At 44.9% G+C, this 13,901-nt stretch overlaps 1 protein-coding gene across 1 annotated transcript in view; it reads left to right on the top strand.

Moving 5' to 3' along the window:
• The window catches only part of LOC147890517 (uncharacterized), a 60,390-nt gene extending 47,083 nt beyond the window's left edge, over positions 1-13,307 (top strand). The window contains exons 4-5 of the mRNA XM_087390309.1: positions 12,375-12,530; positions 13,111-13,307. Of these exons, the coding sequence (XP_087246435.1) occupies positions 12,375-12,530; positions 13,111-13,307 (353 nt within the window). The remainder of the gene's footprint in view (positions 1-12,374; positions 12,531-13,110) is intronic.
• Positions 13,308-13,901: the final 594 nt, after the last annotated feature.

Here is a 13,901-nt window from a genome sequence, read left to right on the forward strand (position 1 = left end):
CCCTAGAAGTCTTTTGGTGCGGCACCTCCTTTTCAAAGCTCCTCTCTTTTTCCATCAATCCCCTTCTCTACCTTCTTTCCCATCCACCCTCTCTCCCAATTTGACTCTCTTTCACTACTACATGTCTATCTTGGCTAAGATGGAGGAGAGCAAGGTAAAAATTCCCGTTTTGCCCACCTTCCCTATAGACTGTCAATTGGATGGCCTCAATTACGGTGTTTGGTGGGTCATGATGGAGTCTGTGTTGCAGTCGTATGATTTGTCACACTTCATATTGGTGGAAGTTGACATGCCTGATCCCCTTGCGTCAAACCTAGGGATCCTGCAACAGGAGTCTGAGACCATGTCTCAGCTGTGGGACCGTGTCAATGCGAGGGTAAGGTCGTTTATATTCCTAAATTGTACTCCTCAAGTGATTAATCACCTGAAGCACATGATGGTGGCCAAAAGCATCTTGGAGCATTTGGTGTCCTTGTATAATAGAACCTCTCCCATGAAGGGGGTCTCTTTGGAAGTCATCGATGCAGGAGCACATCAACAAGCTACAAGAACTTTAGGAAGAGATTCTCCAGGTGGGGAAGACGATATCATCTGAGGACATGGCCATAACATTGCTGTCCCACTTGTCTTGTCCTTCGCATTTAATTCGTCCTTGATTACTAGTGGAAGGATGAATATGTTGACCTGGAAGGAGTTGGTATTGATGGTGCTCGACCAGGAGGAGAGTTTTGTGAATCCTTCGTATGGCATTAACTTAGAGGCTCTAGTAGCTGAGTAGAAGGGAAGAAAGAAGATGATAGATAAGGAAAGGGAAGCATTAAAAACTTCACGTACATGTAGAAAGGTCACCTTGGCCTACAGTGTCCTCAGAGGATCAGTGCAGAAGAAGGTTATATGGCCATCATGTCTATTGTTCGAGCCTTCTAGTAGCACGAGGCATGGTGTGCTGCACCATACTTTCTAGTTCCAGATGGAGGATTGCTTGCTTGTTTGTGGCAGTGGGACCCGTTAGACAGGTGCAGTGATGAAGGAGTCTTTGATCGAGGCAGGCTTTTAGAAAAGACCTTAAGCAACAAGGAGTTGTTCCCACTAACTTAGGTGGTAGTATGTTACCAATTTGTATTTGTTTGGACGTGAGGACCTGGCAGATCCAGAGGGGGTTTCATTGTGTTCTGATGCAGCTTATTTCTGATGAGTTGTTGGATACATCAGATGATTGCCAGTGTGGGAATCCAGACACGGCAGATTAATCCTTGAGAGCAGCTGAATGCCCATTGTTTCTAGAGCACAAAGGTTCATCAATCTGGGGTCAGTGTACCTGTTTGGACCTGAGAGAGAGCTTCAAAGGGGGCTGTCTAGCTCCATGATACAGTGCCCATGCAGGAAAGAAGACTTTCTCCGTATCAGTCGGATTGTTGTACCAGTTGGATTATTATACTAGATTCCTCTAGTTTTTCTAGCGGCACACCCAGCTCCCTGGAGATCATGTTACATCTAGGAGCTGAGAGGGGGTGTTGGAGGTCAGCATCTCTTGATGTACCATGGTTACGTTAGGTCATGAGTGAGGTCCTTGTTGTGGGTGTGCCTGTCCTTGTGAGGGAAGTGTAGAGTAGGGCTCAGGGCACATCTGCCTATGTGGTGGCCCCACTTAGGGGTTGTCAGTTCGGCTGCATGCAGATATGCCAGGAGGGGATTGTGCGGCTATTTGGGGCCCTTGCAAGGGCAGATCTGCCTGTGTGGTGGCCCCACTTAGGGGTTGTCAGTTTGGCTGCATGCAGATATGACATGAGGGGATTGTGCGGCTATTTGGGGCCCTTGCAAGCCTACATGCTGCTGCATGGCAGCGCTTGTGGAGGCACATTGTGCTGGCCAGTGTGGGGGGCCTGCGTGGCCACCCTTTGGTGCTAACAGCCCCACCCCTATAAGGTTATGTATGAGCAGTGATCGGTCACCTAGGCTGCTGGCCGGCCTGATTGAGGTAGGGGGTCAGCCCCTATATGGCTGTGTAGCAGCCCATATTATAAGGCAGGAGGGGTCGGCCCCATGGCATGACAGTCGGCTGTTGAAGGCAAGGGATCAGCCCTTATAGAGCTTTGTGGAAGCCCCCCATATGCAGTAGGGGGTTGGCCCCATGGAGCAGGTGGTTGTTGGCCCACCTTGGGCCTGCTGGTCGTCGGAGCATCACTTGTCTCTTTCAGTGGAGGTTTTCCCCAGCAGTTCAGGGGGTTTTGCCTAAGATCCCTTGCAGTCTCTCCTTCTCTGCTTTCAGTTCAGTGTGTGTTGTTTGGTTTGCCCTCTCCATTTCTGTTCAGTTCCGCTGCACTTCTCACAGCTTTGTACATCTTCCTATGCTTAAAAGTTTGCATTTCTTTAGATAAAAATGTTTATGCCTCTTCTACACATCTACATATTATTGCAGGTAAGTCCCTTGTATACATTCACGAAAATCAATTTACACTGAGTAAGATTTTTGAAAATCCCCTCTATGTGTATGGCTTGTAAGCCCCCCAATGTCAAACCCTTCCATTACTAACCTTACTAACCCATTGTGTTACATGTTTAAATGTGATCCTTGCTTGATCTGTTGATTTGCAGCAAAGATCACCATAAAGGACTGTGCATGGACTTGAATATGGTAAGCAAGCATTGATAAATGTTCTGGAGTAGCAGTTAACTTCGCAACAACAGTATGATGTGTAATTGTAGGTCTCCTGCAAATGAAGTATCTTGATGTCTAACCAAGTGGTACGACTGCAACCTGGCCCTTGGACAATAGCTGCATAGATAGGAGACGGTCTGACCAAAAGAATAAAAAAAGAGGAATTAAAAAATGCTTAAGAAAAATTTATGATAGAGCTGTGTATCCCTTCCCCTAGCATCTTTGGCTTAATTGATATACCATAGTTTTTGTATTGGACAGGTTTAAGAAGAGTTTGCTGCTGTCAGAGAAGAGTTGCAGCATGCAGAGAAAGAAAGAAATTAGAAAAGTTTATTAATGTCTACGAAAGACCAAAGGGTCTATGAGACTGAAAAAAATCAGATACAATGAAAGCTAAGGAGTGGGCCACTCAAAATGGGCATCCATACCCCAAGGCTAGTGTCTGAAACAAGAAAATAGATACAGCATGCGGAAAGAGAAAGAAATAAAGAAAGATGTATTAACGTCCGCAGGAGGCCTCGCGGTCCTATGGGACAAAGTGCTCAAAAAAGTACTCATACAAGCCTCAATGGGCTGGAGCAACAGGGCTGGAGAAACAGGTGCACTCGTGCCCTCGCTGAGTACTAATCTAATCTATGCTAGCAAAATCATAATCAGTCAAGCACAAGCTGAATCAGCTCAATCTCGGCGCTGGGAGAAACCGAAGCCCGGCACAGTGATAACTCTCTGGTGAGCTGTGAAAATATCTCGTATCTGCATCTGTCGAGCTGTCTCATGCTGTGGTGGGGGACGCTGTCTCCTCAAATTCTGAACTCTTTGGGCTATGTCCAGAGTAACCCCTCGTCTCGGTCGGTCCCCCCTGAGGAAAGCTGTGATAGGTTGGACCTCAATAGAATGTGCTCTGGGCACTCTCTGTCTTGTGCGTGATCTCTGTGTCCCTCTCTCAGTGGCTAAGCTGCCCTCATATCAGCTAGCTCCTCCTCTACTCCACGGTGTCCTAGAGCCGACTCATATGTATAGAAGTTTGCATAGTGCTTATGCCTCCCCCACCCATTCGGGTGAGGGACATTTAGGACAGGAGGCTCGATTGCCCCATAGGGCCATTTCTCCCGGGAGCGGGAAGGAGTGTAAGGGCTTTCGGGACGTGACGCGTCGCTGTGCCCGATCAACCTCGATGTCCTATGATCTAGCCATCTCTTGCTGTTCTCTGATCCGTCGCAATAGTGTCTCCATGTGCCGGCGCATCTACATCAGATAGAGCCCAATACAAACCTGATCATGGAAATGGATCAGTCGTGATAGTGGACCGAAGCCACTCCCCTCTAGGTAGAGACAGTTGTAGCATCCCCGTATCTCATAATAGGTTGGGCAAATACAGCAAATTCTCCTCTGTCTCAACCGCCCCCAGCATATATAGTATGCAAATCCTCTACTCTCTGGGTATACCTGCAGCTCTCCCCACCTCAATCCTCAACTGATGGGACGAAACCTGCATCTGTCCAATGACAATCCTCAGTGCATTTGAGACTCCTTTGTACTCTAGGTACTAGGGTCTGATGATGAATCCCTCCTCCGATACTCTCAAGAAGTGGTCGGGGTAGATGGTAGGGAGCTCCCAGTCGCCTCCCCAAGTTCGAGATGTGTGGAGCTGGAGGATATCTAACCGTATGATATGGTCGCGTCCATGTTGTACTGAAAGGGAGGAAGTCTGTCCATTTGGATATGCCTAGCAAGCCAGGTGGATATATGTGCATACCATGTGTTTGTCCCACCCTCTGCTAGTCGTCTGGATGACTCCAGGGCCAACGTCGAAAGTCTCTCCAGTGAGGTAAGTCCCAAACTCTGTGGATGAATGTCACTGTCTAAAAGATGACATCAACCTGGAGAGGTGACGCATGGACTGGTTAAGTCCCCCTCATTGGTATTTCCTTCATAGGGAGAGGGTGCTAGAATACGGGATTTTGTTGGCTAGAGTTGAGGTTGTAGGAGAAGAGGTAGGGGAAGGGGATTTTGAGGAGCCTGTTTGCTCCATATTTGCCATATCTCAGTGCACCCTTTAGCTGAAACTAACCCCTGGAGTTGGTCTGAGGTTCAGCCGTGGGGGAACCAAAGAAGGGGAGTGTGAGGGATTAACGGGAGGAGCTGAGAAGGAAAAAAGGAGTGGATGTAGGCCATCTTCTGATGGTTCTAGTGATGCCCTATAGGCCATGGTATGTGCCTTGTAGGCATAAGTGTAGGCACTTGTAGTATTAGTGCCTTTTAGGCCACATAGGACACTTAGTCCTATGTGACACCTAGGACACTTAGTCCTAGGTCTAGGTACAAGTACCTTGTACTTAGATCTTTCATTATCTAAGTTTGACGTGACGGCTGAACTATAGTACGACTCTTTGCTACTTGCACTCTCTCTCTCTTTTGCGATCGTCCCTTCAGTGGTATCAGAGTAGGTATTGCTTCTGTCTTCCAGCTCTCCTCAGCCCCCCGAGTCCTCCATTGCTCATTGGGAGTTTGTTGCTCTGCTGGTCGTCACATCTCCAGCCTGTTCGAGGATCTTCAACTGCTGTCTAAGGCTTCCATAGCCACTTTTGTCGCCATAACTTACCTTATTGCTGCTTTCCAGTAGAGGCGACTACTTCTAGGCCCTGCTGCAGCTTTTTCTAGGTCTCCTACAGCACCCGTGGCCATCAGTCACCATATTTTGTGCTGCAGATCCATGCGCCTAGCTTTCGCAACCTCATACAGATCTCAGATCTACCTGCGCTCCATCCGTACAATCGGTACGACTGTACGGACTTCCGTACGGATCACGTACAGATCCAGAGTCCCGCCGCCATACTAGTTGCATACCTGTGTTGCCGTACATTGTACACCGCCGTACTTGCATCGTACACCGTACAACCACCGTACTTGCGTACAGTACATTGGACAGCCACGTATTGTTCTGCACAGCGTACACAGTACCTCTTCCGTACGATCGCACATCCGTACATTGTACATTATACGGTGTACTTGATCTGGTACTTGAGCTGTTCGTATAGCTAGTACTTCTCTCGAAGACTCCGTACAAGTGTACTTGCACCGTACCTGCTCCGTACAGGTTCATCTGCTTCGTACGTTCTTCCGTACGGTTTCACCTGCAGATCAGCCGTCAACAACTTGTGCAATTTGGGGCTTTTGCAGGACATTGGCAAATTTGGGGCTTTCAGTTCTTTTCACCTCCTTTGGTTGCAATTTCTTGCAAGAATATTGGAGTTTTGGGATTTGGTCTGCAATTTCTTGTTTAGATTGCAGTACATTGGGTCAGATTGCAGGATATTAAGTTACATTTGTAGGACATTGAGTCAGATTTGCATACATTGGGTCACATTTGCAAAAATTTCAGCAAAAGTTGGGGCTTTTCTGCATTTGCCCTCTTTTTGGCCTATTTGCCCTCCACAAATTTGGGGCTTTTGCCAGATTTGCTATTTTTTGCAGTGAACATTGCCTGTCATTTGGGTCAGATCTGCATTTACCCTTTGATTTGGGTCAGAAATTTGCAGATATTTGCTGTCATTTTTGGACAGCTAGCTTTTTGCAGTGTAGCCTTGAGGCTTTTGGGTTTTCATGTCTTTTTCAGGGTATCACATTTGCTATGGCTGGGAACAATCAAGATTTATTTGGAGTTCTTCGTGAAGATGATAAGTTGGATGGCACCAACTATCCGATGTGGTCTTATCTCATGAAACATATTCTTGTTGCAAAGCATTTGTGGAATATTGTTTCTGGGGCTGATCTGAGGCCAGCCAATGCTACAGTGGTTGCCTCTACTGCTGGTCCTTCTGCAGGGGGTACTCCTCCTGATGCCTCTTCCTCTAGCACTCCTGCTGCTGCTCTTCCAACTCAAGAACAGTCAAGATGGGATGCAAGAGATGCAAATTCACATTCATGCATTGCTTTATCATGCAAGAGAATCATTATTCCACACATCCGGTCTTGCAAGACAGCAAAGGATGCTTGGGATAAATTGGCTTCTCTCTATCAGATTCGCAATGAAGCTCGTGTTGCATATTTGAGAAGGCAATTACAGGAAGTCAGTATGAATGAAGGTGAGTCAATGGATGCATACTTGACAAAGGTCAAGGACCTCATGGAACAGCTTGCCAACATTGATGAGGTGGTGCCAAATTCACAGCTTGTTAGTACCACATTGAATGGACTGCCAGATACATATCAAGGGTTTGCTACAACCCTTCGATTAGTGGCCTTGGGTAATCCAGACCACTATTCTTTTGATCAGCTAGTTACTTTGCTTTTGCAGGAAGAGCAAAGTATAGCTAACAGACAAGCCATTATTCCTGATCATGCATTTGCTTCACAGCAGACAGGAAGAGGCAAGGCTTCCAAGCCTATGGGCAAGCCAAAATCTGCACATAGCAGCTGCAATTTCTCCCATGCATCTAAAAATACAGCAGATAAGGCAAAGAAGAAAAGATGCAACTATTGTCGCAAGCCTGGACATGACATTTCAGAATGCAGGAAGTGCATTGCTTCGGAGAAAAAGAAAGCAAGATTGACAGTTAATGCCTCACATGCTATTGAATCCCATGAGCCAGCAGATGCTTCACATGCACATGCTCTTCAGGATGATTGGGCATGGGCTGTCCATTGCTCATTTGATCCATCCAAAGCTGATGCATTCTTTACTTCTAATGATGCTCAGTCCTGGTACTTTGATAGTGGTGCTTCCAAGCATGTCACATCTTGCAGACAGTTGTTCCATTCTTTAGCTGATGCACCTCGAGGGGGGACTGTTACATGTGCTAATAATGCTTCATATGCTGTAAAAGGAGTTGGAGATGTGCAGCTCACATCCATTTCAAGCCATCCTGTCACTCTGACAAATGTCCTTTTTGTGCTTGACATTGAAGTCAACTTGATTTCAATTTCAGCAATTGCTACTTCACGTTTCAGAGTAATTTTTTATGGCTACAGATGTCTAGTTTATGATCTTCGTGGTGACAATGCCATATTTCTCACTGGCACTTTGCAAAAAGGGCTTTATCACCTTGATCATCATCCAGCTGCACTTTCTATTGAAGCATTGGCTATTTCAGATTCACAACTTCCTGAAACTCATCTTTGGCATGAGAGAATGGGCCATCTCAATTATAGAGCTCTTGCAAAGCTACATTCACAGCAGATGGCAAATGATGTACCTCAGACTCACACAGTTTCCAAACATGTGTGTGAGGGTTGTCTTTTGGGTAAGATGCATCGATTTCCTTTTCAAAAGAATTGTCCAAAACTCTCACAAAGGAAATTGCAGCTAGTACACAGTGATGTCTGTGGCCCAATGAGGACAAATGCCATTGGGGGGTATAAGTATTTCATGACTCTTATTGATGATTTCACAAGATATTGCTGGGTATATCCTTTAAAGGCCAAATCTGAAGTTTTCTTATGCTTTCAGAGATGGCTGAATATGGTTGAGAATGAATCAGGAAGCAAGCTTGTCACCCTCAACACAGATAGGGGGGGTGAGTATATGTCAAAGGAGTTTGATGCATTTCTGTCCTCACGGGGCATTATTCACTCATGCACTACTCCTTACACTCCTCAGCACAATCCTGTTTCTGAAAGGAAAAACAGGTCCACAATGGAGATGGCGAGATGCATGCTTAAGGCCAAGTCTTTGCCCAATAAATTTTGGCTTGATGCAGTAATGTGTGCCAACTATGTGCTGAATAGATCACCTACACGGGCATTGAAGACTATTACACCTTATGAAGCATGGAAAGGCAGGAAGCCTTCACTTTCACACATGAGAGTTTTTGGGTCTCTTGCATATGTTCATGTACCATCTCAGCTGAGACACAAGCTTGATGACAAGGCAATCAAATGCATATTTATTGGTTACAACCAGGAGAGCAGAGGGTTATATCAACCAAATATTGGGAAGATTATTGCCAATAGATATGTAATCTTTGCTGAACATTCAGCTTCTCCTCTTGTGGACTGCAAAGCAAAGCCAGATGTTGACATGTTTGATGCCTTTGAATCTTGGTTACCTCTGCCATCATCAGAAGAGGATTTTGACCAGCAACATGAGCCTCTTGCAGGCCCTCCACCAAGCAATAATCAGCCACTACCTCATGCTGATTAGCAGGTTTCTCTTCCAGGACAAAATGATCCCATTATTCATGATGCAGTCATTGAAGAAAGAGCTGTCAATAGACAGCAAAAACAAGTTCCCAGATGGCTTCTTGATACATTGAGGGACAGCAAACAAGATCAGCCTTTTGCTGCCCAGACAAGATCAGGGAATAGACAGCATGGTCACTTTCTTGAGTTTGAACTCCTTGCTACAGCTTGCAATGAAGAGCCTCTGTGCCATAAAGATGCTTTTAACAGCAAAGAGTGGATGGATGCAATGAAAGCTGAGTTACAAGCTATTGCCAAAAATGACACATGGGAATTAGTAGATCTCCCTCCTGGTAAGCATGCCTTTGGAACGCAGTGGGTCTACAAATTAAAAAGGAAATTTGATGGCAGCATAGATCGATACAAAGCCCGTCTTGTTGCAAAAGGGTATGCCCAACAACAAGGCATTGACTTTGAGGAGACATTTGCTCCCACATCCAGGATTACTACCATTCGATGTGTCATTGCCATTGTAGCCCATCATCATTGGCAAGTGCACCAACTTGACATCAAGACCACTTTTCTTCATGGGGATCTGCAGGAAGAAGTCTATGTCACACAACCTCCTGGCTTTGAGGTTGTTAATTTTGAAAATAAGGTATGCCGGCTTAGAAAAGCCCTTTATGGTTTGAAGCAGGCACCCAGGGCATGGTATGCCAAAATTCATGCACACTTACTATCCCTTGGTTTTCAGAATAGTCCCACAGAACCCACTCTTTATGTCCGTGGGAGTGGATCTGATTTTTTAGTGCTGATGTTATATGTGGATGATATGCTCATCACGGGCCTTGATACTCAGCAAATTGCAGCTTTCAAGGCTGATTTGCAGCAGATTTTTGACATGTCAGACATGGGACGGCTCCATTATTTGGGCATTCAATTTGCTCATGTTGAGGGGGGTATCATGATGTCTCAGTCCAAGTATATCGGACAGCTCCTTGATCGTTTTCAGTTTGAGGATTGCAAGCCAATCTCTACTCCGGCGGACCCTGGCTTCAAATTCTCAGCTCATGATGGGAGCCCACCATGTGATATGACTCTTTATCAGCAGGCTGTTGGATGCCTTATATATTTATGTCACACCAGACCTGACTTGCAGTATGCAGTATCTCAGCTCAGCAGATTCATGCACATGCCCAGTTCACAGCATTGGCAGGCAGTGAAGAGAGTCTTCAGATATGTCAGAGGCACTCAGGATTTAGCCCTCTTCTATGGTGATTAGGGTTCACTTACCATGCATGCTTACACGGATAGTGACTGGGTAGGATGTTCCAACACCAGAGTGTCACATACTGGCAATTGTTTTTTGCTTGGCAATTCATGTATCTCTTGGCTCAGCAAGAAGCAACCAACAGTTGCCACATCTAGCTGTGAGGCTGAGTACAGGGCAGCTTTCACCGCTACAGTTACTTACAGATCTTGGTATTTGCCAGACATCCTTCACTATTGTCTACACTGACAGCCAGAGTGCTTTGGCCATTGCACGTAACCCAGTGTTTCATGCACGTACCAAGCATATTGAAGTTCACTATCATTATGTTCGGGAGCGGTTGTCAGCAGGAGACATAGAGTTGTCCTATCTTCCCACAGAGGACAACATAGCAGATATGTTTACAAAGGCACTTCCTCGTCCCCTTCTTGTGGCTTCCCCTTCTTGTGGTAGCATGCCTGTTTCAGCTAGTAAGATGGGTAGGAAGTTTGAACCTTGATTCCCGGCTCTTTGATCAGAAACCTTTTTTGCACTCCCTCCACATGGAAGCCTTTGGCTAGCTGTGGAGCCTAGGCTTGGCATCTATGTCTGCACTACTCTAGTTTATAGACATTTCCAATTTCAGATGTCAAAGCTAAGCCTGGGGCAATGCTGGCCGTAACCTGAGAAGGCTCCGGGGTGTCACTAGTCGCGACCATAACTGGAATAATAGACGCCTTGATGGAGGCGAGGTCCGGGATAAGAGAGGGGCCCTCCTGATCTGTGATGGGTGAAGGAGAAGCAACTCTAACCCCTAACCAGCACAGGGAAGCAGGCATAGGACGTGCAACGGGTGCGGATGATAAGGTGATGTCCTATGAACACTCTGTCAAGGGTAAGGGGCTGCACCAAAAGCTTTCTTGTGTCTCTTCTTCTTCTTTGGGCAATCTCTAGCAAAATGCCTAAAGGTCCTACAAATCTGACACTAGTCCTGCATGCTTGCAACCCCATTTGACTTGATAGCCTCTATCGTTGAAGAGGGTGCACCGGGGAGGGGGGAATCTCAGTGACCAATCCAAGGCACTCCAATCATGGGCAGGAGCCAATGGTACAGCTGGGACAGACCTGGAAATCTGATGAAAAGAGGTTGTTTGCGTGTCTTCCTCTACTATGTTGAATCCAAGAGAGAAGGGCTTAAGAAAAATTTTCCTAGAACTGAGCACTAAGGGACTAGCCTTGAGCACTGTGCTCATGACTTTAAGAGTGTCAAATGCCATTTGAAAGAAACCTTGTCCCAAAAGTTGAATATCAATTAGGTTCTGGGTGAGATCAGGGTAGTGGAAGGCCGATTCAAAACTGTTGAAAGATCTGTCCGTCATAGTTAGAATTCTGAAGGGAGAGGGTACGACCGAGATCCTAATGGATAACTAAGGAGATGGAAAGGGTTGAGGGATGGGGACAGAGGGGCTGAGAGGGTGTAGGGGAGAAAATAAGAGGGGAGAGGCTGATAGGGGAGAGGGAGGGTCTGAGAGGAGAAGCTGAGAGGGGGAGAGGGAGGGGCTGAGGGGAGAGGCTGGGAGAGGAATAAGGGCTGAGAAATTGTAGCTGCTAAATGCTACTGGATAGAAAAACAAAGCAATCTACAAACTGAGCAAGTAAGCTTACCCAAAATCATTCTAAAGTTACTGAGATAATAGAAACATATAGAGCTAATACGAGTAACCGAAGAAAACTCTTGTGACAAATGAAGATAAGGACAAATATGATTTTGTAAGGGGTCATGAAGATTTGTGGTTGTATCAGCAATGCTCACTCCTAGAAGCTCAGAGTGTCCTCATGTGAGCTGCCATCTGGATCAAAATAGCTCCACTACGTGTCCCTGGATTGGATAGAAAGGTCATCAGGTCCCATTATATCATTGTCTGCATACCCAATGCCAATGTGGTCTCTAAATATCCCTGACTGCAGAATATCGTGGTGCTATCCTAAACCAAACTGTCATTGCAGATTTTGCATGTCCTCTCCTGTCTCGGGGTGTCTTTCCATCTACATATCTCTCTCTCCAGGTGTTGAGGAGAGAGATTTCATCCAAAATATCAAACTTGTTCTATGTACCCAAACATAAGTATAAAAAATCATCTCAAAAGGCTCTCTCTTTATCTGATCTTGAGAGATACTTGATCAAAAGTGAAAGAAACACAGATATAAGAAACCATTCCACAAGCTCTCCCATTATCTAGGTAGGTGATTAAGAGGAGAGAGAGAGAGAGAGAGAGAGAGAGAGAAAGAGAATGAAAAATATTGTTGCAGTTGTTTCAACCATTGCTGGATGCAATACAAGCAAAGTGGGCCATGTGGACGGGCGCGGACAAGATGCAAGGTTTTCTGCAAACTATAAAATACAGTACATTCCTAGTCTGCATGCTCTGCTCATCGCAGACATTGGAAACCGAATGATACGACGCCTTAAAATAGTGGCTGGGAATCACACAAAGCTAGTCTGTAAGTGTTAATTTTCTTTTGAAAAATTTGGAGAAAATTGGTTCAATGTATGATTTTTGTGTCAGGTTGACAGAGCTTATGCCCATGTAAGCTTATACATTTTGGTGAAGTGGAAGCAAGTGGTTTGGCATGCCATGCTGTTGATGGAATCTCTATGTATTCAATTTTCCTTGCTCCATTGATGTATGCATGCATTGAATGAAGATCTGCACTCCAAGTAATAATGCATTGGGAGCTTTTCTAATCTGTGTCATGGCATGCACAATTATGTTCTCTTGGGGGGGTTTAATCATGTTAAACATACTAGTTACAATTTATGAGTGTTGTACATACACTCTAATTTATCCTCCCCTCTTTTGAGGGTCTTTGTGCTCAATGCTGTTAGTTGCCTACTTTTTCCTTATTTATGCCTACGGGATGCACGAGTTCCATTTTTTATGTATGAATTGATGTTATCTAATTCTTAGAGTGATTACTAATTGTATTAAATATATCAACCCCTAATTCTGAGACTGTTTTAATTTATATTACAGGTCTTTACCCAAGTACTGAATGCTGTGGTCTTATTTTCTTCATCCAGATGATGATTATTTTGTAGACACGGTCTTTGATGGGAATAAGTTGAATGTAACTCCATATTTTATACATGCTTCCCCGGCGAACAATTACGTTTTTGTACTTGACTCATCACACAGCAAAATAATGAAGTTTGGTGTCCCAGTTGGTCAGAGTAAGTTTGACAACAGTATCATATTGTTTTGTGAAATGTACCGCTGATCATGAATTCCATTCAATGATACAAAGGCATCCCAACCTGAATGTAATTTATGGGGAATGAATGTGATTATAGTACTGATTGCTTGTGGAAAGAGAGGATCTATTCTTTAAGAATGTGATTAACATTTTGATTTTTATTTTCCTGGTTCTAAACATTAGTCAAAATATGCTGCTAGTTTTAAGGCTGTAAAAATCCTCATATAAGGGACTACTAGTTATCCCTTCCATTTAAGGCTCTAAAATCCTCATATAAGGGACTACTAGTTATCCAGTCCTTCCAAAACAGACAGTAATACGGACATGCAAACTTGCCTTCCCTTATTGTTGACTGCATGATCCAGCAAATAAATGCTAAGGTTCATGCTTGACCATTAAAAGGTACATCCTAGCTAAAGGATTGGTGCTTCACCATTGACATCATGTTTCCAGGTGGATTACTGAAGTAAAGTGAAATATTGATTCTTGACTGTTTGAGGGTGCATTCGACTCTTGTTGTTAGAACGCGTTAGAAAACACAGACAGAGGTTGCTTGCTGTAGCCAACACTTACGGAAGAACTTTAAAAAACAAAGAGAAAATAACATTCTATTAATAA

The sequence above is a fragment of the Dipteris shenzhenensis genome, chromosome 19, assembly GCF_047967505.1.
Source record: "Dipteris shenzhenensis isolate YYH24624 ecotype China chromosome 19, Dip_SZ_1.0, whole genome shotgun sequence".
Classification (NCBI taxonomy): domain Eukaryota; kingdom Viridiplantae; phylum Streptophyta; class Polypodiopsida; order Gleicheniales; family Dipteridaceae; genus Dipteris; species Dipteris shenzhenensis.